The sequence below is a fragment of the Balearica regulorum genome, chromosome 1, assembly GCF_011004875.1.
Source record: "Balearica regulorum gibbericeps isolate bBalReg1 chromosome 1, bBalReg1.pri, whole genome shotgun sequence".
NCBI classification, from domain to species: Eukaryota; Metazoa; Chordata; class Aves; order Gruiformes; family Gruidae; genus Balearica; species Balearica regulorum.
In genome coordinates this window covers 174,118,909-174,146,005 of record NC_046184.1, presented here as the reverse complement: position 1 = coordinate 174,146,005, position 27,097 = coordinate 174,118,909, and the positions used below count along the sequence as shown (strand labels likewise).

The following is a 27,097-nucleotide window of genomic DNA, read 5'->3' as shown; positions in this document are numbered from 1 at the left end:
AGATGGGTATGTCATTTGTGTTGCTCAGGTTATCAGAAATTTCTGATCACCACAGTCTTTTGAAAATGGTAGTAGCAGTCTCACAGTGACATCAGCTCCCTTAGCAACCTCGGTTTTGTCCCTTCTGGTCCCATGGACTTGTTTATGTCCAGTCAGCTTAAGCACTCCCTAATTTTATCTTCCTCTGCTTCTGCATGTATGCACAGAAAATGAATTCTTTATAAAAAAAAGCCCTAAGCAACCTAACTCAATACTGTTGAATTAAACTTGCACTGTTAGTGTGTATTCAGTAATAATATGAATATTCAAGGACACTGAACTCTTTTCCCTTAGTCTCATATTGTGTAAGTCTTATGTTAATCAGAAAAACAAAAAGAGAAAAGCCTGCCAGTGTTGTAAAAAATTAATATGTGGCACTGTATTAATGCTAATTGTGAACAAAATTGTTCCACTGAAGGCCAGAACGTTCCACCAACTGAAAATCTAGCTTCCAGAAAAATATTTGTGCGTGTGTATAATTATAAATAGCATTGCTTAGAAGTTTGTACATTCTTGCACTGTAATTATGTTCTTCAACAGTACCTTTCTTCGATTTTTTTACAGTGGAAAATGAAGTAGAAGCTGAAAGGGTTCTCTTCTCGTATGGGTATGGTGCTAATGTTCCTACAACAGCCAAAAGACGACTAAAGCAAAGGTAAAAAAGTGTCTCCTGAATTTACTTGTTCGAAATAAAGTAAATGAAGGTGTGTGCATTATGTTTTGTCTTAGAATCCAGCCAATTTGATTAACATATAGAGGGTTTTTTAATGACTTAAGTATACAGGAATAGAATGAAGACTAGGACCTGTTAATGTGGTTGATGCATATAAATGAGCATCTACATATTTGCCTAGGTCATTTTAAGATCTTTGTCTTTCAGAAAGATTAATTTTAATTGTATAAAACTAAACAGCTGTAAAAGCAGACTAGTAACGTTGTTTATATTTATATAACAGGAAATAAGTTTTTAATACCCTAAAAGTGTATGATTGTATGTAATTGTAATGAAAATACATCTGTGAGGAAATTAAGTAAGCCAAGGTTTCAGAGCATCACTATTTCATCTTTACAGATACAGGATCTGATTCCAGTTATATTTCTTTAGTTTGCTCTGATACCATTTGATCGATAGATAAAAATGATGTGTAGGCTGAATAACATACCTCTTGATCATAATCATTTTTAAATAATTTTATGCATTGTCTTTAAGAAATGATAGTGACATTTGAATGGCTCATTGTGAGCATAAAGGCAACAACTCACTGCCAAGTATAGGGAATGTGGATTTATTTAGAATATTTTTAAACTGAGACCACAGCAAAATTTTTGCTGTTGTTCAAAATACATATAGATAGTATACAACGAAAACGTAACCTAAGTGTGGAATCATGGAACAGTGGGATGATTTAGGTTGGAAAGACCATCTGGAGGTCAGCAGGGTCCAACACCATGCTCAGAGCAAATCCAGTTGTTCAAGAGCTTGGCCAGCTAAGTTTTAATTTTCTCTATGGATAGAGATTCCACATCCTTCACAGTATCAGGTCAGAGTAATTTGATTATTTTCTCCAGAATCCTGTCTCCAGCCAGGCAGAGGAGATATTAGGATATAGGTATTAGGAAGAAATTCTTTACTGTTAGAGTGGTGAGGCACTGGCACAGGTTGCCCAGAGAAGTTGTGGATGCCCCTTCCCTGGAAGTGTTCAAGGCCAGGTTGGATGGGGCTTTGGGCAACCTGGTCTAGTGGAGGGTGTCCCTGCCCATGGCAGGGGTGGGTTGGACTAGATGATCTTTGAGGTCCCTTCCAACCCAAACCATTCTATGATTCTATGAATAAAATGCAGGAAAGTTAACTCCGTGATTTGTGTTAGTGGTAGACTTTGACCATGCTGTCTTCTACCAAAATAAGAAACTCCACCATCATTGGTGGACACACAAAGAAGAGTTAAGACAGGGCGAACATGTACTGTAGCTTCACAGTGTAAGTTTCTAGCATTCAGGAGCTGGAAGTGCAGTTCTTGTCATGTATAGCTGTTTTTCACCACAAGTATTGGTTTGTTTAGTTGTTTTTGTCCTCTCAACCCCGACCTTCTGCATGACAAAGAATATTTAACATCAAATGTTACTGATGAGAATTAAGTAACAGACCAAATGATGGTCTGTTCATGTTTGCAACAAAGATTTATGGGCCACATACTATTTCTTCTGTTCTTTATATTTGTTTTTCGAGTAAGTGTTGTTGATATGATTGTCAATCAGATTAGACTTGTTTTGCACTGTGTTACATATTGCTGGCAAAACTTATAAAGATTTTATGTAGTACTTAACTTTGGCATGGCTTAATTTACTCCTTCAAATTTCTAAGCATCTTCAGATTGTTTGCTTGTAAGATTTCTTTTTATATTGTATAAAATTCAAGAAGAAGGAAAAAAAAGGGGGGCAAAACACTCCATAACTCTGTTGTATCTTTGTTTTAGGAGACTGTTGAGAGTTCTGTAGCATCATTTCCTAAAACTTCAGTTCCTTCCTCCTTTATCAAAAAGGTTTGGGAACTTTTTTGAGTTTCAGCTTAGATCCTTCTTTTTCGCCAACTTATTACAGTCACTTTAGATTATTTGCATATAAAAGAATTCTGCTAAATCACCTTTGAATGGTGAACCTGATGATCAATAAGCCAATGTGCTTAGAAGTGGCTCTATCAGGATGCCTCATATACTCCTCTTTTGTTCCAAAAGGCATTGGCAGATAATGCTGATTTAATCCTTCATACTGGTGTTGGACACTTCATAGACTTTTAAAGTTAAGAAGATGGAAAAAAACATGGTCCTTTTTTTTGGCTGGGATAGAGTTAAGAAGAAGCTGGGAGGGGACATAGCCAGAACAGCTGACCCAAACTAGCCAAAGGGATATTCCATACCATATGACACTGTGGTGGGTTGACCCCAGCTGGAGGCCAGGTGCCCACCAGAGCCTCTTTATCACTCCCCCTCCTTAACTAGACAGGGGAGAAATGGTATAATGAAAGGCTTGTGGGTCGAGATAAGGACAGGGAGAGATCATTCACCAACTATCGTCATGGGCAAAACACACTGAACTTGGAGAAAAATTCATCTAATTTATTATCAAGCAGAACAGAGTAGAGCAATGAGAAATAAAATCAAATCTTAAAACACTTTCCCCCACCCCTCCCTTCTTCCTGGGCCTAACTTCACTCCTGATTTCTACCTCCTCCCCCCTCAGCAGCACAGGGGGACGGGGAATGGGGGTTACGGTCAGTTCATCGCATGTTGTTTCTGCCGCTTCTTCATCCTCGGGGGGAGGACTCCTCACACTCTTCCCCTGCTCCAGCGTGGGGTCCCTCCCACGGGAGACAGTCCTCCATGAACTTCTCCAACGTGAGTCCTTCCCATGGGCTGCAGTTCTTCACGAACAGCTCCAGTGTGGGTCCCTTCCATGGGGTGCAGACCTTCAGGACCAGACTGCTCCAGCGTGGGTCCCCCATGGAGTCACAAGTCCTGCCAGCAAACCTGCTCTGGCGTGGGCTCCTCTCTCCACAGGTCCTGACAGGAGCCTGCTCCAGCCTGGGCTTCCCACGTGGTCACAGCCTCCTTCAGGTGTCTCCACCTGCTCTGGCTTGGGGCCTCCTCGGGCTGCAGGTAGAATCTCTGCTCTGATGCCTGGAGCACCTCCTGCCCCTCCTTCTGCACTGACCTTGGTGTCTGCAGAGTTTCTTACATCTTCTCACTCCTCTCTCTGGCTGCAAAAGCTTCCCAAGGTTGTTGTTTTTCCCTTTTTAAGTATGTTATCCCAGAGGTGCTACCACTGTGGTTGATTGGCTCGGCCTTGGCCAGTGGTGGGTCCATCCTGGAGCCGGCTGGCATTGGCTTTGTCAGACACAGGGGAAGCTTCTAGCAGCTTCTCACAGAAGCCACCACCCCTGTAGCCCCCCCACTACTAAAACCTTGCCACACAAACCCAATACAGACATCATGCTCAGTATATAAGCGGGGAAACTGGCCAGGGAGGAGGGGTCACTGCTCATGGACGGGCTGGGCATCAGGTTCCTGGTGGTGAGCAAATTGCATTGTGTATCCCCTGCTTTGTATTTTCTGTTACAAATATTGTTTTTCTCCTCTCCCTTTGCTATCCCAGTAAACTGTCCTTATCCCAACTCACGAGTTTTACCTTTTTCTTTGCATTCTCCTCCCCATCCAATTGGTGGGGGAGGGGTGAGTGAGCAGCCGCGTGGTGCTCAGCTGCTGGCTGGGGCTAAACCATGACAGCCATAAAAGTCTGTGTATGGTTTACTTGCTGCTGTTCTGATTAGAGGAAAACTGCCATGCAGAAAACGTGTGTGATGCCTTTGGCTCCCTAAGCTTTAAAGCAAAGTCTCTGTGACACCAACTTCTATGTTTAGAGCCATTAAAGAAACATAGGTAAGTCTTCTGCTTTCTAGGACTGCTTAAGGAAAGAGAATCTATTACAAATGTGAATAATCTTCTTTTTGGAGTCCACTACCTGCTCTTAAATTCCAGACATATGGGATCCTAAACGAAGAGACCTTATAAGTTCACAGTATGCACTTCAGTCTCTGAAACTTTGTACAAAACCACCTATTCAGGCATAGTGCATTGTGGGGTCTATACCTCTTTGCCTACTTGCCAGAAACAACTATTTCATTACTTCAGCCGTAGGCACCATACACACATGCTAGGAAATTAAACATGCCTGGGAACATTCTGAAGCATCAGCACCAAATGGCATGTAGTAGCCCACTTCAATAAAACCCGCCTGTCCGTATAGGTTAGCTGCATGTGAACTACGTATTGGCAATGATTTTTTGCCCACGCTAACTCTTCAGCTATGCCTGGGAGCCATTTGGGAGAGTGTTAATGAGTAAATGCCAGAATACTATCAGGAACACTCTAGTGGTTTTCTAACAATAAATGATCACTTTCTTGAGCACTGCATAATTTTCTAGTATAGTAGGAATCAAAGTTTTCCAGAATAAGACGTCTTTGCAGATCAATCCCTTTGTCCCTTTGCTTTAAATTTAAACTAGTCAGAAAACATATTGACAAGCATACTTGAAAGACATGCTTGTGTTTATCCTTAAAACCCTGCAAATTCAAGTCAAATTCAGTCAATAGCTGTAGTTGGGAAAATTATGATGGGCTACATTCCCAAGTTGCCATGGGAAGTTATCCACGTTTCCTCTTGCACTCTAATAGTTAACGTATAAGATCGCTAACTAGAGATATCAGTGAAGTGGTTCATTTCTCTTATGTACTAGATCTCATAACTCCTAAATAAAAATCCAAATAACTGGTTTGGAGAATTAATTTCTCTTTTTCTCAGTTATTGTTTACACAGTCTAATGCTCCATGTAGCTGTAACTGAGAGAACCAACCTCTTAGTGACTGCTGTTGAGAATATCAGGTAATTCCTCTCATACAAGGCGAAAGTAAAAGATTGTGTGAAAGGGTAGGTTTATAACACAAGTGAAGAAGATTAAGACTTCTACCAAATCTAAAAGTGTATTATCTTTTACTGAGGAGAAGGTGGAGGTTACGAGTGGGCAAATTTTCAGAGAAATTTATACACTCGTCTGCCTTTACATGCTCTAAGCCTCAGTTTAAGGGTAATTATAATCTCCCTGACGGTCTGCTTTAGACCACTTACACTCTTATAGATTCAGTATCATGGTCAAGAACTGGATAACACTTGACTATCCATTATTTGGAGACTAACAGTCTTATATTTTCAGTTTATGGATGGTAAGCATTGAGAGTCTAAGATCTGAACTGGAGTGACTCCTCCCTTTCTTCAATACACAAGTTTCTGAAAAATGGCACACGTTTGACTGGAATAATAGATTATTGTGAAGAGCCCTTAGTCCTCCTCATTTTTAGAGCTCTGAATTTCCCATGTCATGTTGTGAAATAGATTGGTGGTTAGAGTACCTAAACACGGAGGGGTACAGTGATAAATTTTCTGGATACAATTTTGATAATAAGCCACCGAGCTGCTGATTCCCACAAAGATGGCAGGATTCATTACAGGATAAATAAATTTAGACATCTTATTATAGGTTTAACACAGAGACTTGGCATCTAACCTTCCATTATAACCAATTTAGTTCTAATCGATACAGTGAATGGAGTTTGGAGTACATTTCAGTTCACCATCCAGGAGTCCATTTTAGTGAAATATAGTCACGTTCTACAGACTATATTGAATAGGACTAAAGGATTAATAACAGGGTCAAAGACTAGGTTAGATGTCTGGAATTAGGCTCTGCAATTGCATACTGAACCTTCCTATTGCTGCCTGTGGAACTATGCAGTTGAATTGATGATAAACACTTTTGACTTTGGACATGAAACATTCAAGAGGTTGTGGATCTAATTTTTTAACTAGGGTATTTAAGAAACTCAGTAATCCTTTCTCTTTACTTCTAAGTTAATTTTTGGATCTGTGTAACAGTTTATTTTAAAAAAAATGGCAATAACATGTAATTATTTAGCATATTAAACTTCAGACAACCTAATTTTGCCTCTGTTTTGAAAATGATAAAATACTACATTTTTCAGTGTTCCACTACAAGATGTATATTAATGTGCATTTTAAAAAAAAAATTAAAGAGAAGCCAATTGCAGTGATTCCCTAAACTTGCTAAAAAGTAAATATTCGTAATTAGTTGAAACATTTTGACATGATTACTGAACTGTGTAGTATTGTACAAATTATATAGGTCATTACTTTGTAAAAAATATTACAATGGCATAGCTGTGGGAATACTATTTCAGTGCTTTTAAATTTTGCAATATTTTCATTTTTTTTCTAACTTTGACCATTCTGCACATTTTCACTATCTAGTTTATATATATTAGTATTTAAGCATTGGTGGAAAATTAGGCAATCAAGTTCTGAAGTATAAATGTGAAAATTTCTTTTGCATATTTTGGAAAAAATTCAACTTGAGCTTGCTTTTTATTGGCACAGTGTTCACTTGGCAAGGAGGTTACTGCAGCTAGAAAAGCAAAACTCGTTGCTTGTAAAAGATCTGGAACATCAGAAGGAACAAGTAACACAGATTTCACAAGAGGTAAATTACTATTACAAAAAAATCAAATCTGTAGAGGCTATAAACATTGCAGAACAGCTGTTCATAAAATGAAATATTTTCTAAACAATGTTTATTATCTATTTGATGTCAAAAAATGGCCTCATAATTAACCAAAACTCTATGTTAAACATTTTCAAAGAAGTTTATATTGTATTTTGAAACGAAGATCTAAAGAGGGATTACTTTACAGGCTAAACAAGACTGTAAGCCAGACCGACAAGGTTCTGATTTTTTAACAGACCAGCTAGCCAAACTAGTTTGTTCTGTTTGAGAGTTAATTGTTCAATGAATATCTTGTTACTTTTTACACAATTCTTCTCTTAAATCACTTTTGAAGATATTTCTGGAAATCCTTTTCTACATTGTTCACTTCTTGAGTCTTTTGAATATACAAATCTAAGGAATGTTTAGCATAAGCTGCTTTTTTAAAAAAAGCTAAAATTAATTTTTTTTGTTTCTTACATTGTTACAATGAGTTTAATTTCATGATCTTTTAAAATTCTGTAAACCTGAAATCACATATTACATTGACATGGAGAACAAACGCTAAACAAAACTGAGCTTGAAATCTCCCAGAATTAGGGCGAACTAATTTTTTGAAATATTTTTAAGATTATCTTCTAAGTTTCTCTTAGGAAGAAAAGAATTCCTAGATTTGCTATTAGATATTGCCACCATATGGAATTTCTAGACTGACTGTTTCAGGAATGTGGTTAAAAGTTTGATTTTGTAAATTGGGATAACTACACCCAACTACCTCACAGTGCAAATACTTGCATTTTATACATATTTTAAAATTACATGAATTGTGTGTATTTTATATGTGTACATATATGAATATATATATTATTTCAATGAAAGATACATAAACAGTGAGGTTTTTGTACAGTTTTTTCTTAACCAATGCTACAATTTACTATGGATTCTTCTTAGGTATATTCTAGTAATTTGTATTTGACTAATCTATATCTTTCAAATCTTGAGTCGAAGACATAAAGAGATTTGTAAATCCAATGTTATCCTTGGTGTTTTTCTCTATCATTATTTTTTTGCTATTGTTAATAAAATCTCTGCTTTATTTCCCACTTAAATCTGTCTGATTTCCACTTCAATACATTTCTTTACCCACAATGATTTTCTATTTGCTTTCTTCATCAGTGATGAAAGACTTAGTACCAGTGACCTTAGTTCAAATTCCTGCAAAATTCCACTAGAACATCTTCACCTCACTTTTATTCTCCCATGAGATGTCATGTAGCCCTTTCTTAATCTTTTATCATATAATTGTACAGTTTAAATCAGAATGTCATCCAAGACGATGTTAAATGTCTTGTAGATAGCTAGCACACAGCTACTAAGGCTATTAACATCAAACTCATAAGGTTAAATAAAATCTTTTTAAGACCTGCTTTCTATTAAACTCATGTCTGGCATTCAGGTCTGAATGCTTCATCAGACTTCTTTCTTTCTTCCTTTTTTTTAAAAAAAAAAATTGCCTATGATTGTAGGCCATTTTGATAACAATTACTTAAGCCATTCTGCTTGCTATCCTTCAATGTGTGCACAAAGAACTTACTTACACTTGTTTTTAATGAACTGGAAAATAGTTCATCATTCTCATGTTATACAAACTGATCATATAACTTCTTTTCAAAGAGTGCAAAAAATTTTTTTGAAAACTTCTGTGTTTTCTTCAGTATTATATACAGTTTTACTGTATGTCTGCGTAATTACTTTTACTGTTTCTAGGATTTATTTGCTCCCATTTTTTTCGTTTTAAGAGTTCTATGCCTGCTAGTATCAACTTTCCCCTTGAAATTGTATCTCCTCTTGTAAATTTTGTGTATTTCATATTTTATACTGATTGCTCTCTATTATCTTTCTTTATAAAGTTCTTAAGCTTCTGTTTGCTGTCTTTACTACATATCCTGAGCTAAGATTTTTCATAGAATCATAGAATGGTTTGGGTTGGAAGGGACCTTAAAGACCATATAGTTCCAACCCCCCCTGCTGTGGGCAGGGACACCCTCCACTAGACCACGTTGCCCAAAGCCTCATCCAACATGGTCTTAAACACTTCCCGGGAGGGGGCATCCACAGCTTCTCTGGGCAACCTGTTCCAGTGCCTCACCACTCTAACAGTAAAGAATTTCGTTCTAACATCTAATCTAAATCGACCCTCCTTCAGCTTAAACCCATTACCCCTTGTCCTGTTACTACACTCCCTGATAAACAGTCCCTCACCAGCTTTCCTGTAGGCCCCTTCAATTAAGCCGCAATTAGATCTCCCCGGAGCCGCCTTTTCTCCAGGCTGAACAACCCCAACTCTCTCAGCCTGTCCTCATAGGAGAGGTGCTCCAGCCCTCTGATCAGCTTCATGGCCCTCCTCTGGACTCCAACAGCTCCATGTCTCTCCTGTACTGGGGCCCCCAGAGCTGGACGCAGTACTCCAGGTGGAGTACTGAGTACACAAGAGCAGAGTAGAGGGGCAGGATCACCTCCCTCGACCTGCTGGTCACGTCTCTCTTGATGCAGCCCAGGACACGGTTGGCTTTCTGGGCTGCAAGCGCACACTGCTGGCTCATGTTGAGCTTCTCATCAATCAATACCCCCAAGTCCTTCTCCTCGGGGCTGCTTTCAATGCATTCCTCGCCCAGCCTATTTTTACTCCAAGCTATCATCTGTCTTGATTTTTTTTTTTAAAAGAGCAAAACAGAGATCCTGTAGACTACAGCATGCTCAAATAGCCTATTATTATTCTTTTGATTGACATTTTGTTCAGTCATCTAGATGAAATATAGAATATGGATTGAAAGTTGATGCCAAAGTGATTGTACCAACTTTTCTTTTGAAATTGTATTAAATACTGGTATTTCACTGCAGTATTTATGATACAACTTTTTTTAAGCTCTTTAAAGGAGGGAGGAAAAGAAAAATATTTCAATAGTGACAATGGATGCTCTTTCTAAGATTCTTTTTTTTTGGACTGTCCTCAACCAATTGTTGTTGAACTTTATAGAAAGGAATCATATTGATCTTCTGGGAAAGTCCAGCGTTATCAAGAAGAAAATACTGACTTCTCCATGATTTCCTTCATTTAATGGAAGTCTGGTATAATGTGCCTGCTTTAAAGTTGGAACCCCATGAAAAAGCTCAGCTGCTGAAAAAAACTTGTCGGTCTTCAGTTAGTCCCATTATAGTTTGTTGTGCTTTATTTAACTGCAGGATCCTATCTATTTTCAGGTCTGTGATACAGCATTAGAAAGGAACTCTCCCCTAAAATCCTCTTTCTCTTGCTTTGTATAGCAGTGACCTGCAATGTTGAAGTAGGTATTGAGACTTATTTCATAATATAGAAGGTTTGTTGACCATGTCTAGGACAAACGATAAAGGAATTCTCATGACCTGATCCCAGAAAGATCCTCAGTTAGTGATAATCAGTTTATTGCCTCTGCCGCTTACTTCATGTTACTCTCAGTTTAAGTAAGTGGAAGGCTCTGCAAAGTAGTGATCTGCAATTACTACATTTAGTGCCCAATCTAAATTTTGGAATAAATTCACTTTGCAGAGGTTTTCAACAACAGTGCTAGAAGCGATGGATACAGTGTCTTGTGTCTAGAAAGCTAATACAGTCTTTCTGTGACTTAAAAAGCAAATACTGTGTCAGTATACGGTAAAAATGATAGCCTAAATAAAGAAATTTACTAAGCTGATTTTTTTGCTTGCTGCTGAATGATTTTTTTGAGCCTTCATCATGGCATTATATTTATGTTTTTTGTATGCCTCAATTGAAACATTTTTACCAAAAGCAGGTTTACATCTCACTCTGAAGAAGAGAGTATAGATCAAACTAAACAATGGTGAAATTCTTCAGCTTGATAGAAATGTCCATTCAGGGATAAATAATAAATGTCCAATTTCAAGGTGTTAGATTTATCACTTAAAAGAATGACACAGAAATACTTAAGTACATCTTGTACATTAAGGCAGAAAGAAATCAAAGCTGTTTACAAAAATTAATGCTTTTGCTTGAGGATAATGCTTAATTTATATATGTGTGTATATTAGTAAAATCGATCCATTAAATGTGTTTAATGCTTAGTTGTTTACAGTGTAATGACAACCTCTTTCAAGTTTATAGAATCAAACAGGCAGCAAAGCACCATCACGGAGAGGGAAGGGATAGCCTTTTTTCATAACAGCAGCATGCTTTTTAGCTGGTAAAGTTAGCAAGTTAACAGATGACTTAGCAGCATCAAACCAAACTTGCAACACCTCATTTGTCCTTTCCGCTGAAGTACTTTAATTCTTATCAGCAAGAACAATGAGGAACTTCAAACTGTGATGACAGCATCCTTTGAAAGTTCTTAGGCTATCAAGAACAGGATTCCAAACAAGATCAGTTGGATTAATTTTCCCCTCTAATGGCAGCCTCAAGGTTTTATACTGCAATTTTTAGACCATCCTAGAGATTCGTACTCCCATGTCTTGGAATTATCTGTTTGTCATGTAAAGACTCTCTTGTGTTCCTGAAAGAGATCTTTTTTGATAGCTTGCACTCTTAGAAAAATAATAGCCTTTTTAATTGCCTATCAATTTATTGAAGATAGTTTCTTCAAGATGACTGCTTGGGTTTTTTTTATTTCTCTACAATAAACTTGGAATTTCACTGTGGGCTAGAATAGGTATTTCCTGAAGGAGCTAATGTACTTAAGGATTTGCATTAATTTGAAGAAATGCAATGTTATGGTCTTTCATTTCACTTTTTGCAACATGAGGTGAAGTTAACTCCCCTTTTAGTAAGGCCAGTAAGGTGAGCAATTAAAGTTTTGTCTATATTCTGGTTTTTAATAAATGTGAACCATTACAAATTCTTTGCACGTTTGACAGAGTATAGAGGGCAGAAGTAAAACTGCAGTAAAAATATAATGGAATCAGAGAAAGAAGGAAACACAGTCTCATGTTTGGAAAATTATGAATAGGAGAAAAATCTGAATTTAGGATAGTCCTGAAATACTTTTAAATAAGCTAGGTCTGTAAGAAGATGTTTGAGTTTTTTCCCCTGCTTATTTGGAACAACACAAAATAGGACAACTGGCTGCTGAGTCTGACTTGGCAAATGGAGATTGTTTAATCTATTCAGAAATTTTATAAACTAATTGGAAAGCTTAACCATTTTCCATTGAATTTCCATTAGACCAGTTTGTAGCTAAACTTTAAAAGATTTTTGTTTCTTTTTTAAAGAATCTAGTTGGTATTCTTGACTTATATGTACGCCAGCTGCTGAAACTGCTAAATCTTGAGGGGCGATCTTAATTCTGTACATATGTTAGAGAATGATCTTGTTATATTTCTCAAAATGCAGGGCATATCATGCAAGCTTTTTAGACCTAGTGATCCTAATTTGTTCAGGGAATACAGCTAGAAAGGTTTATTTCCTACTCATGGGTATAAAAGTTATTTTGTACTACTCTTATAAACATCATGTTGGATTTCATTGTTGATAATGTAGTAATTGATCAGATGAAAGGGAATTTTTCTTCCATTATTACTGTGTTTTTATTTAGATTCAATTTCTGAGCTGAAAATTCCATTGTAATAGTATACTGCTTTAAAAAAGTCACTTGTGGTCAGTAAGGTGAAGAAACAGAGGTCTTGTCTATACTAATTTTTTTCATCAATGGAAGCTGTTACATTAAAACTCTTGAAAATGCAGATTAGGGAAGTGTAGAGAGTGGTAGTATGATTGCAGTGAAAATACTGTACAATTAGAACAGAGAAGTGAGAGAATCATGTACTAGATAGTAATTTGAGGGTAGTTTAGGGGTTTTTTTGTGAAATAACAGGTTTGGGTTTTATATTATGCAATTGGTAATAATAATATCCAATAATAAATAATAATCAAGTAATTGTGCTTTATAAATTATAGAACTTATAATAGTAATAATTCTTTTTTTTGGCAGCTTGACAGAGCAAATTCTTTGTTGAGTCAAGTACAACAGCCGTACAAATACCTCATTGAAACCGTGCAACAGAGAGATTCTCAAATAAGTCTACAGAAAGAACATATTACACAACTTGAAAAAGATATCAGGTAATTAAAGTCACTCTTTCTTTATTTTAAACTGAAAGTAAAATCACTTGTGTGTTTATCATTAGAAAACAATTATGTTATTGGCCATAAAGTAGGAGATGTTGACACTCCATCATTAACTAAGACCAGTACTTATGCTGGAACTCTGTCATCTGTGATTTCTCTCATACTGTCAGAAAAAGAGGCTTTAGGTTTGGAAAAGCAGCAATGGTAGTCAGGTTTAAAGTGAGTTTGGAGTTGAGAAGAGATCTCGTGAAACAGAGGAAAGTTCAGAAGAGTAAAAGGAAGAATGACACGTCAGATGTACAAAAGTAAAAACAAAGAAATAAAGTCAGCGAAAAATAATAGACTAGTCCACCAGCAAAGGGTATTTTGAGCATAAGTCGAGCAGACTTCCTCTAGTGGAGACTCTCTGATTTGCTGTTATATCCAGCTTGTCAGAACTCTCTGACCACTGAACAACTTCCCACTATCATATAGCTTTATAAACTATGTTTAACATCTGGTTCCCAAGTAAGCTGTTATAAAATAATCTGCCCCTTGATTTTCAAGGAAGTAGATAGCTGTGTGCCACTGCACTACAGAGAAATTAGCATTTTAACTCTTAGGTGTTTATGTCATATCTTGGTTTAGGAAATGCATACAGTAACAATTATGAAGCATTAATGTGAATGTATTATGAAGCAATTACATGAAAAATACAAGCTTTTTCGAACAAATCTGTTGAAAAATAGAAAAATTAGGACTCACTATAGCTAAATACTTTATCCTACATACTGTCTTACATATGTATCTATTCAGAGTGTTTTGATTCAGTAAGAATAGATCATCTTTATTCCAGAATCACGTGTTTTTATTATTTTCCTAGACTTGATATATTATAAGAAAAACTTCAAAGGTAAATTATATTTTTCCAGGAGATGAAAAATCACAATGTTTTCTATATAGGCAGGATCTTACCTTCCCATTGTGAAAAAAATAATGAAAGAATGGGTCAGTAGTGAATTAAATTTTTAGATTATGGTAACATGAACACGTCTTTCATTATTCACATAGATGTCCAAAAGTCTCTCGAAAGCTAGGAAAAAAGGAAGTAAATAGGTGAGGTCATTTCCGAAAGTGTATGTTTCATGCCATTAAAATATAAAAGAACTTAAATGCATTGTTAACATTGATTCTCTTGAGTTTTTATGGCTCATTACAAATAATCTGTATGCCCAGATATTCTTCCTAAATTTAGCCTACAAATTAAGGCACCTAAATTAGGAATTAGTCAGGTCAGGTTTCCTTAGTAGTTCATGGAGGAAGTGGCATCTCCAAAAAGCAATTCAGATTTTGGATGGAGTGAGTCATTTGCTAGAGATGCCTGTTACTCTCCATTAACTATAAAGGGAATTTTTGGCATCTTAAAGGGCCTGAGGTTAAGGAAGAAAATGGATCTGCACCACAGTGCGAGCATTCATGGTAAACATACCAACAGTACTCTACTGTGGTGAGCTGGGGTGTGCTCGCCACTGGTCCTGTGTTTCTGTAAATGAAAGTGTGGTCTGACAAAAAAATATTTTTATCCTTCATGGTTTTGCAGCAAAAAAATAACACTTACTTTGCACATCAAATGTTTTGGTAAGAAGTTTTTTTCCTGTAGTTTCCAATATTCCTTGTAAACTAAAAATAACTATTACTCCCTTATCATAATTTTGCCTCAACTTTGCTGTAGTTTCATAGGCCGGTGAAATTCTTGGAAACAGCCTAATGTCTTAGGGCTTTTGGTACATATCAGTAGTCCCTAATTTTACTATTCATTACTCCACATTTAAAACAAATGTCCTAAATTGTTAGCTGATATTCCCTGGAGCACGGGACAAATCATAATCTGGTATAAAATTGATAACCTTGGTCCTTTGCTTTCCCATAAGTGAGAGGAAGGTTAGAGGATGGGATTTCTAACCAGAGAATCATTACATTCCAGCAATCTTTTGTCATGAGGATAGCCTTTTGGAATCTGCTGCTGAAAGTTTTAAGTTAAAATATCCTTTAGGTGATTTCAGATTACTTTGTGGACCGGTCTAGCTCCCAGCTATTCCAGAACTGAATCAGAATGGGATTTAAGTAAATTAATGATAATCCCTACCAAATACATGCCAAGTGAAGCTCTACTGGATCAAAAGATTTAGACCACTATTCCTATCTGTCTGTCTTAGTTTATTAAACAGCATTTTGTTGGTTTGTGTGTGGAATATTTATGAGAGGATGAGTTCAGAGAATTAGTGCTCCTCAAGGAGGGCCCTAAATTCTGCAGATAATGTTGATGCTATTAGAAAAGTAATAGTGAAAACACTAAACATGGTTTATGAAGCCTGGTTTCTCTGTATCTCAGAGTTAAAGGAAAAAGCTAATATTTGTAAAGCCATTTCAAAATGAAATGTGTTTTTTTTAACCATTACATATAATTAATAGTTAATACTGCAGTTCTGCAGTAGCCTTTTTAAGTTGAGGCTTAATTTATGCTAGTTGTACAAAGTACATTATTATTTTTTTAAAATTTTACATACAATGCATGCATTAGTTTTATTTCTAGAAAGCAATTTCACAAGTGCCAGCTAACAGGAAAATGATGTTCAAATTCTTGTTTTCAGATCGATCTTTAAAAATACTAGTGATTTTTTTAATATAATTTTTTTTAAAAAATCTTATATTTGAGTACCAGATTGTAGACAAATTAAAATAATGATGATATGCCTGCACCCTGACAATCAAGACTGAATACTTACTTTTATCTTCACAGTTACCCTATGCTCGATCATGCTTTTCCTTCCTTCACGTTTAGTGTGCAGAATCTATGGTGGAGGAGCGTTCTTTTCATGTTGTGTTTTTATCTCATCTGCTCATCAAGAGAGATGGTTCTGCATTATGTAAATCGTGGATTCCCGAAGTAGAGCAGTCACATTTGTGTTACCAGAGCCAGTGTTCTCTATCACCTCTCGCTTAACTTGAGTGTGGAGGGATCAGCAGGAACTAATTTGCAAGTGAATTTACTTTTTTAGACTTAATCCATAACTGGCTTCTGTGCATGGTGATGACAGCCAATAATCTTTTTAAAAAGTAATTCTAGGGTGGTTAGGTTCCAGCAGTTTTCCCAGGATGATGAGTCAGTACTTTCTTGCAGGCTTATAAATGTTTTGCAGCAACCTGCATTGCTTTGTATTTCCTTGTCTGTTGAGAAGGCTGTTCGTTGCTATTGGGTGTGGTTTTGATTCTGTGATGAAATAGACAGTCTTGATGAAATCAGAACAAGAGGAAGGCAACTATGAGGAAGGCTATCTATGACAGCAATATCCTTAGTTTGGGCCGTGGGTGTTTTTGTGCTGTATTTTTACCAATTTTCACAAAATGGCCTAAATGACTTATAATGTGATCCCTTGACAGTCAACAGATGCATTCAGGATTCTCCACACTGCATCATTCTATGAAAGTGTCATTTCTGACAGCAGTTATTTCCACAAGAGGGGTGGAACAGATTCAGGCAGATCATTTTGATATAGTACTCTGGAGAAGTCCTGCAGATCCATCTAAGTTTCCTTCCAACGTGGTCTTCAAAGTTCACTTTAACCAGAGCAGCTTATATGCCTTCGTCCTTGAGGGTCATACCTCTAGAGCTAAGGCTGTCTTTCAGATCTTCCCTATCAAAATGTCTTACTTGGAAGGACTATTCAAACAGTACTCAAGGTTGCTTGTGTCAATAGCTTTCAAACTGAATCATAGAATCATGGAATGGTTTGGCTTCAAAGGGACCTTTAAAAATCATCTAGTTCCAGCCACCCTGCCATGTGTAAGGACATCTTCCACTAGAATTGGTTGCTCAAAGCCCCATCCAACCTCTCCTTAAAAGGAGAGGAATAGTCAAAACAGGGACCAGACTGAATTAAGGCCTTAAAGTAGTATATTCCACCAGAGCTGGAGCTACTTTGATGGCTTGCTGAGAAGTGTGTCTGTTCTGGACACCTTTCACGCAGCTCTGTGGATCTTTAGCCATACCTTCACTGCGAACTGCAAGAGCTGTTGTGGTTGAGGTAAATGCTTAGCTGAGCAGCTGTCATTGCTGTTGATTATTTGCATGAACAGCTCAGGGGCTCATCTTCAGGTTATTACAGGTGTGGGACATTACTGCTTAGATTCAAGTGTGAAGGCACAAGTGTATTACCACTCAAAGATAAAAGGAGAGGTTGTTGAGGGGTAACTGAAGCTCCATCAGATATTGCTCACATGTATGTTCACTAGCACTCTCCTTCCCACCCCCTTAGCATTCTCCTAGGCTGTGCTGGCACTGGGCCGTGGAGACAACCGAGGTGGCCCTGGGAGCAGAACACCTCGTATGCTTGTGCACTGCAGTAGCCATGCACCTGCAGATACACTTTGGATACAAAACCTCTCGTCTTGAGTGACAGGGCATCTGTGGGATGAATTTATAGGTGGTCCGCATATCTCAAAATATTCTGTTAAGTAACCTCTCATTTATGTTAGTCCACATAGCACTCTCATTAATAAAAGTAAATAGCAATGGTTAATAAGAGCAGTGGTATGTACAAGGATGACTCCTTCCTACTATAAAGAGATCTCTCTAGCACACAGTTTTTTAACCAGAAATGAAAACATCACATTTAGCACTCCTTTTGAAAAGAAATGCCTTGTAACTGTGTCATGCTGTGGGAAAACAAATCTCTGAATTTCATTCTTATATGTGTAGTGAAGTAATTGTAGTTTTAGTACATAATTTTCTGCTAAAAACATCTGGGTTTATAAATAACTGGAGACATTAAACAGGACTTTATTCATAAAGAGAGGGTATTTATTTTAAATGCAGTTACTCAAATTTCTCAGTACCAATGGCTGGTTTTAAAAGTGGTTCGCTTACCCAAAAGCACTCAAAAGCCTAACTGTGCGGCAAATCTAGAAGCAGTACAAGGATTTTGCTCACTAAGAAGCTATGTACTGAAATGTTTCTTACCTAAACATTTTGGGTTCTCTAATTGCCATCCAAACATTATAAAGCTCAGCATACTGTGTTAGCTGAGTTTTTCCCATCACAGAATGGGCAATGAGCTTTTTATGAGAACATTACCATTCTGTGAAATATGCATCATCTATTGCAACACTACTGCAGTTTACCTGAGAAATACTCCAAACAAAATTTGTAGAAAGATATTTACTTTTTTCTACAAATTAACATTTTCTGACCTGTATCACAACTTTTTAAAAGTTGTTTGGGTTTTGGGGGATTTTGTTTTTCTTTTTTTTTACAATTTGAATAAGTAATTTCTTTTTAATTTGGACACTACATGGATGAGTTTTTAAGCCACCCGAAGCACTCCAATTAAAATCAGTACGCAATACTCTCTCCTAAATACCTTTTAAAATCTGATCTGTGGTTATTTAGCCACACAATGAGAGATAACAAATCTTTCATCTATTCTCTCTTCTAAAGAACTTTTATTTGCAGAACTTTTTATATCTCGCTCTCTAACTACATGACTTAAAAAAGAAAATTTGACTTAAAAAATTAGCTGTCTGCTCTGCGCTATTAATCTGTAAATTGCAGAGAAGGGATAGCTGCACTATATGCCTGTATTATGCAGTTTTATGTACAAAACCTTCACATGTACTGTTTCTACGTTTGATTTTTTGATTGTAATATTTGTATTATGAACATAAAATGCAAAAAAAAAAATTCAAGATTGGACTTCAGTTGTTAACTTCATGCTGTAATGTGAAATTAACAGAAAGGTACAATCCATATTTCTTATAGCATTTGGGGTACACAGTTCACTGAAAAAGAAATCTATTTTTTTTCAAACCGAATAGAAGTAATAATAAAACCCAGTAATATATAAACCCATGTTTATTTAATGTGTGCAGCATAAGCATATTATCTAGAACATCTAATAGTAGAAGCTTCTGAACAGGATAGTAGCTAGTATATTTAGACCAGAGATTTAAAAGATGATTTAATTGCCCAGATTCAAAAGGCTTTAAAAGTTTGAGACTGGGAAATGTTAGTCTCCATTCTCTGGAAAAATCAAGTCACATAAGATGTCTTACTTATGATATCCAAGGTACCTTGGCTTGGATGTCATATCCCGAGTAAAGCGAAGCATAACAAGGCAGTGGTTGCTATGAGCAATGTGCTGTATGCACATGACAGGTGTATGCCATGGTAAGTAAGTCCTGCATTCCTGGTACCTGGATTCATACCTGGTTAGGTTTTGAAGGCATGATGGAATGAAACTGAATCTCCTCCTAGTCATTTTGATTTCTTCTGAAAACCCAGGCACACAAAAAAAGCAGGAGCTGCACTGCTTTTCAGTTAATTCTCCAATTTGGACTTTTGGGACCACCATTATATGATGTATCACAAAGGGCACCTTCTCCACACTCAGGATGGAGCGGTCAGTGGCCAGGACTGTGGATCACACCATGGTCTACACTTGCTCTGTAGTGTAAAAACAGCCATTTGTGCTGTGAAATAACTCCAGGGATATTAGATCATTTCAACACAGTCCGTTTCTCCCAAGTGTTCACATGGTTTTGCCCGAGAACAAGTCATTGGAAGATTTCTTTTAGTGTTTAGTACTCTAGTACTTTAATACATGTCTGTATCATGAAAACTTAAAAGTATGGTTAGTTAAAGATGGTCAAGAAGATCCTGTCTCTTCAGATGAAAGTTATAACCCTTGAGCTCAGGCGTGAGAAGCTGGTTTGTCTGGTCTCATAGATTGTGGTTTCAGAATCATAGTAAGACCATTAAGGCACTCCATCACCAAGTAGAGCAGTCTCATCCTTACCTTCAGCTGTGGGTTTCCACCGGACATGGTAAATCAAGTTGTTTTGGTGATCCACATGAAAAATAACCTTTAAAAAGACTCCAGATTCCATCCAGATCAGTGACCTACTTATGTGGTCATAAATTTTCTAGTACCAACACAAAGAGCGGGTTACCAGTATGTGGTTAGGGAAGGACGATCTTTCAGCAACAGTTTTCACTTAGGTCAGCTGAAACAAACTGTAAAGCTGCTCGCTGGTTTGTTACACTGCCAATTAAAACTGGATAAGGTTAAACTACTGTTTGAAGGAAGCGTAAGTTAGTTTAAAGCTAGAACCTCCTTGACTGCTGATACGCCTGTTCAGAACGTTTTCATAACAGGGACTGAAATAGTCAGTCTTCTTCCCAAAATTGATCATTTGAAGGTATTTCTGCTTTACTTTGTCATTACAGGTGTGAATTTATTATCATTGTGTCTGGTAACTGCTTTCTTACTCTGTTAAGTGTGTATGTGCCTCTTTTCCAGTATTCTTTCAGAAGGATATGAATTATTTCCTTCTATCTGCAATAATGAAAAAGGATAACTATTACAAAACTACTAAATCTGAAGTCTGCATGTGCTTTGGTAGTTCTATATTCATATGTATGACAGAAAACACATTAAGTGCTACTGAATGATGTAGCAGTCTAATTCCTATATTTGACCATAAACAAGGAAAATTAGAACTGGTCCACATGGATCAGTCATGTCATATTGTTTCAGAAGGTATAACTAGTATAACTAGAATAGGTTCTGTTTCTGTAGTTGAAATTGAACCCTAGAACATGAACTTCTGCTTTAGTCATGAACACTGATGTTTATGCTTATTCAGTACACTATTTAAGGCATAAAGGAACTTTTATTATTGCTTCTCTAATAAGCTTCTGAGTCATTCTCTAAAAGGATTGGTTTATGCTGTTAGGAAGTACAGGAATCCAAGAAAAACTGACATATCAGTAAGTTACAACACATGAACCCAGGAAAAGAAATAGTACAGCAATTTCATCATGATTAAAAATGACACAGAAAATAAAACTCTTGAAAATATTAAAATATCTTTGTAGTTTTTAATAGATTTTACTACTTTCCTTTTAAATAACTCAGACAATTTGGCCAAAGCATACAATTTTTCTGAGAATTAATGAATACCTAGAAGGAATTGACAGTCATAATTTACAGTACAGAGCTTGCAAGGAATTGCCAGATGTTCTCAGGGGCAAAGGATGATGTTGCTTATTTGAAACAAGCGGATGATATGCAGTCAATTAAAGAAAAGGTTGATTTATTTTGTTGATCATTTTTTGATTAAATACTGGGAATATTAAATAATTTGTGTTTATGACACATGTAATTGCTCCATTCCATTTATAAAACTTTAATACATTTGCTTTCAAAGTCCTGACCTGTATTCAGTATTACATATTTGCACTCCATATGCAGAATTGCATTTTGCATAGTTGTTCATTTATGTTATATGCGTAGTTGTTCATTTATGTTATAGTTTATATTGTGCAGCCTATTTAGTTAAGTCATGATAACGGCATATCTAACTTTGGTCTTCCAAGAAAATCTCTGTGGCTGTTTTAAGAAACTAGATTATATACTGGCATTATGCATGCATTAGTTTGAAGTTTATTGTTGGAAACTGATGTTGGGGCTAAATATGAAAACAAGTTTAATTATATTAGAAGTGCTGCCTGGAATCAGAATGTGTATGCTAAACATTTCAAATTTTCATATTCTATAACTAAGAAAACAGAGAACAATTAAAGTTAAAATTTTCATTGTGTTATAAAAGCATGCCTTCGTGCTAAAACAGTTTTCGTACTTAGTTTACAGGACAAACTTGATCTCATGCATTATCCTGTAATATAAAATGAAAAATGGGAAAAATACATTTACAAATTCTGCAGAAGCTACACAGCTAAAAGGAAGAGCTGAATGTTGTTCTTCCTTGTATTTGTTATTTTCAAATTTCTAAATACAGTAGTATAAAAAGAGGTGATACTGAGAGAACAGCATGTGCTGCTACTAGTGGTGCATACAACAAAGAGAACCACATTTTGTTACAGAAGTGTAGATATAAGGAAACTTACTTTGCTTATAAAATGAGCTCATTTTGCCTAGAAAAAACCAAGAGATAATAAAAGAAGATTCTGATAATTTCAGTTACCATTCAGAGAATCAAAACACACACACCCTGTATTTTATGAATATTTTGAATACTATTTCTGTTTGACTAAAACAAGATTTTGTATGAATCGGTACATTCAGGCCCATTTATAAAAATTTTAATGCTTGAACATAGAGAAGGATCATTTGATACAATTACTTGTGCAGATTTTCATTGCTGCCAGTATTTAGCTTTGGAAAATGCATGTTTCAGCCAGAACACAAGATTAAAAGAGATTATCTGTTGCTTACTGCATTTCCTATCGTCTTTCTACCAGTCTTTTAAATAAAGAAAAGACAGCTTTGCTGCGTGTCAAGAATCAAATGGCAGCAGATTTGGAGAGACTTCTAAATCACCGTGAGGTAATCTTCCTGTTTTCGCATTACTACCATAAGTGCATTTTTTCTCTCCTCAGCCTTAAACCATGGGAAAAAAATGGTTTACTTTTTGGTTTGATTTGCTGGGTTTTTTTGTCTGTGTCGTTTTCAGAAACACAGGTGATGGTGTCTGTCAGGCACTCAGGAGGATCTCAGTTGTACTCTTAGTTGTACTCTCAGTTGCTAAATTCTCTCTGAAGACTTAGTCTCACTGTTCTTTCTTATGCGCACAACAGACATTCCTTGCAAAGTGTTTAGCATTTGCAAGCATTTAACAAGTGTTTAGATAAAGGTGATAAAATTGATACACGTAATCTACAAGTCCTGCATGTGCCACAGCATGCCCCAATATCTGTCCTTGCTCCCCAATCATTAAGACCAAAAACCTGGAAAAAGCATTGCTAAATTCATTTCCAGTACATACATGAGTTTCCTTTCAACTCCAAAATAGGATTTGGGGAGAGGAAGCAGGACAATTATTAGATGTTTTCATCCATACAAGAGTCAGGGTACTACTTTATGTACTTACCTGAGTTTCATCCAAGCAAAGAGTCAGAGTGCTACTGGAATACCCTCTCAGATCTAAAAGTATGGAAAATCTTGTTGTTTAGACATAAATGCTCTGTATGGGGATTCCTAAAAGGCTTTTGTCAAGATTCCTCTCGAAACAATCTTAAGAGACTAAAATGTCATGGAGTGTGAGAGAAAATCTTTCTGCAGATTAAATGTCTGAAACAAAGGATAGAAAAAAATGAAGTTTACCAAAGGAGTCCCATACACAAATGATCTGAAAAAGGGTAAATAATAATATGGAAAGTTTGCTGAAGCTACAGAATACTAAACGTATAAAACCAAATGCTGACTGTGAGCAGCTGTTAAATGATCTCCCAGAGCTGCTGAATGATGTGGCAAGGATTTGCAGAGAAAATACAACATTAATGAATCAACGATTTTGAATGTGAGGAAAAACAACACAAGTTATATATACACAGTGATGGGACCTAAATAGCCAGTTACCTGTTCAGAAAGATCATCATAGAGTCATTATATCAATAGTTCTCTGAAAATATCCTTTCAATTCTTTGACTGGGAAGAGAGGAGATGGGAGGATTTCTTTCAAGGAATCTACAACTCCTCTAAATTATCCTGTCTGAGATTGCATTATCACTCATTCTAATACCATTATTTCCATAGAAAACTGACTATCCATGCACCTCTTGAAGTCCTCTCCATGTCCAAAATTGTTCTCCTCCATCTCCTTTCCTTGCTATTCCCCCAGATTCCCTTCTTAGATCAATAGACCAAAACCCATGTCACAAATTGGTCCAAACCAGTTTGTCTCTGCTGACCAGTTACAAAACCATTTTTGTTAGAACCAAACCAAAACAATTTCACTGACAGCTGAGTCTAAGTGAGCCTCAACTTAAGTGAAAACTGTACTAATTCTGTTCCTTGAGAGCAGATCTCAAATGTGAAACAATCACATTAAAAGTAAAAAGAAAACAAGTTCTTTTTTACTTTGATGCTGAATTGCACTGTGTGTTTGTCTGATGTGATTTCCTCTTAGAATAGTTTTTGCATTTAACTCACTGAATTGATTGTAGTGCTTCTGAAGTTCCATGCATAGAGATTAAAATTCTTCTTATTGAAGATGCTTCCCCAAACTGCAGGTGTCATTGGCCTGGCAGGATCATCTGTAGGTGCATCAGAAGTAATCATTCAATAGCTCTTATTTCTGATGTCTGTATCCACATCATATATTTAAATTTCAAATTCAAGACTGAGACTAAGGCAAATGTTTGGTTTGGGTGATATTTGGGTTTGCTTTTTTCTTTCAATTTTTGATGATTTTTTGTTTATATGAAACCCACTGCTTTCTATTAATGTAATAGGAAACATTTAAAGCATTTCTAAATAATTTGTAAGGCTTATCAATATACTGATGCATTATCATATCATTACATTAATGATATGAAAAATACTCTGAGGAAACATGACTTAATTGTATAAACATGTAGTGAATTTTCTGAATTTCCAATATGATAGGCCCTTGGCAGGCTAATTTCAAATTAATTAATTTCAAAATTTCCTGTTCCTACTCCTCTCCCAAGTAGTGCTGCTCCCAAGTAGTTATGCTTTCAAGTAGTTATGCCTTGGGTGCCTAGTTTTAGTAGTGTCATTTCAACCAACATGCATTGCAGCTGATTAAAATCAGTAAAAAGAGATAAATAAAGGTAAAATTTAACAATGTTTTGTAAGAAAACTATAACATTTCTACCTCAAAGCTATGTGACATTGTTTACATCCAAACATTAGCCCCTATGACTACTCACATAAACTGTTCCTGATATGCAGCAGTTTGCTGCTTTGTGTCATTTCACCGCTTAAAATTTTCAAACTTTGGCCAACATGCAAGCAAGACTGCGTGAGGCAGGCTTTATAAAAAAGAAAGTAAATGTTGGAGTCTGTTTCAGACTTCATCTTGAATGTTCCTCATACTCTGGATGTTAAGAAATTGAGCAATTTTTTCCAAAATTATGACAGTTTTGTCAAATTTCTTCTTATATCTGTTAAAAATAGGCTGTATTAGTCATATTGTTTTACCTAACAGTGATGTTTTTTCAAGTCACCTGTGCAGAAAGGGATATAAATACTGAGAAAGAAACATTAGAAGCTGCATGTTTGGGGGAAGAAAATTATGAAGTACCAGTACAACACACAAAAACCCCCTAAGAAACACAAAAATAAAGTTGTTTTAGGAAAATGTGTGAAAATAACAAGTAGCTTGTGTGTGTGTGTGTGTGTGTGTTTTAGTTTAGTCACTTCTGTTTATTCCTAAAGCAGCCTTTTATTTTTTAGCTTTAATGCAGACATCTTCCAGTAGTTTTACAGTTTTTTAGTTTCTCTAAAAGGCAATTATCTCACGTACTGAAATCTTCGTACAGGATAGGGCAACTTAATTTACATAGAGTTAGTCTTCAACTAAAATTTTTTGCCATCTTAATAAAAAAAGAAAATATGCAGTAACATCACAATTTCACAGTAACTATCCCTGGTAATAGAAAAAAAAAACCCAAAACAATCCAGATTTTCTAATCTTGGGTTAGTAAAGACATAACTGCATTTAGACAAGGTATGTGTTTTTAAATAAAAGTAACATGCAATCTGTAAATACAGATTTATGCAATTTGAAAAAATATGAATTATGGGTTTATGTGTTCTGTACATGCTATCACGTAATATGATTACTATCAGTCTTGTTTAGTCATTGCACACACTGAACTGTCATGTCTTGATAGGAATTACCTTGTTGCTCTCGTGTTTGCAAGTAAAGACATCAGAATTCTTGAATAGATAAACCCAAGATATTCATAGTTAACATAAGATGAAGTTTAGGTATGTTAAAAGTACAAGCAAAATGCCAAAACAATGTTAATGCTGTCTTACAGCAACATATTTCAATGAGTATACAGTTTTGACTTAAGGTATTCCAGCCTGTGTGGTCTCAGACTGTATTAACTCTTTTTAATGAAATGTTAGAGTTTGAGGGGTTGGGGGTTTTTATTTTTATCTGCTTGTGATATCTGCTGGATTCATAACACTTGCTTTGGAGGTAATTAGAGCATTTTGTACATTCTTTAAATAAAGAATTTACATTGATGCTTAATCTTACTTCCCTTTTCACATACTTTAATTTTGGAAGAAAAAAGTTAAATATTAAACTCTGAATGTTGGAAGAATTTATATAGGGCTCTTACGTGAGCTCTTTTATTACAGGAAAAAAATGACACTAGGTATTCATGTAATAAAATAGTTCATTATTTCAAATTATGTAGAGAGCTAATTTGATGATGATTATTATATTTTGGTGTGGGAAATTAAAGTGAAAATTGGTCATTTGACTATACACATTCTTAAAAGGTCAAGTCCGCCCATGAAGGAGAAAAACTGAAGCTTTTTTTCTTTTTTTTTTTAGGCTATTGGCCCAAATTCTTACTTCTTTCTTGGCCTCCTATTTCCTCTTCTTCTGAATTAATTAGTAAATTAACATGGAAAACTTTTTAATCTAGCTTCTCATTTTGATCATTTAGAATAAATTGGTATGATAACATTTCTTGTCTTCTTCATATGGATAAATGCAAACTTCACTATTTGAGAGAGGGAGTTCAATGGCGTTATCGTGAATGATCAGTGTCCAGGATCACACTGAGATTATCTTCTTAGGGGTTCATACTAAAGCCTTCACAGCGCTGCCGCCCTCTTTGAGCTATCAGAAGAAACTGGGGTACGCACTATTGTGATGCCAGTTGTAAACCCCTCCGTGCATGATAGCAAGTACAGTTAGTACAGCCAAATTTGGCAGCTGATTTCAGACTAAGAAATTTTATGTGTTTTGTCAAGATAACCAATAGGGGTTTTAATTGCTTTTCC

General features: G+C 36.1%; 1 protein-coding gene across 2 annotated transcripts in view; it reads left to right on the top strand.

The window, feature by feature from the left end:
• Window positions 1-27,097, top strand: part of PIBF1 (progesterone immunomodulatory binding factor 1) — a 127,193-nt gene that overhangs the window by 82,715 nt on the left and 17,381 nt on the right. For both annotated transcript variants that reach the window (XM_075741690.1, XM_075741691.1), the window contains exons 13-16: window positions 604-694; window positions 7,042-7,144; window positions 13,129-13,259; window positions 22,567-22,651. In XM_075741690.1, coding sequence (XP_075597805.1) covers window positions 604-694; window positions 7,042-7,144; window positions 13,129-13,259; window positions 22,567-22,651 — 410 coding nt within the window. The remainder of the gene's footprint in view (window positions 1-603; window positions 695-7,041; window positions 7,145-13,128; window positions 13,260-22,566; window positions 22,652-27,097) is intronic.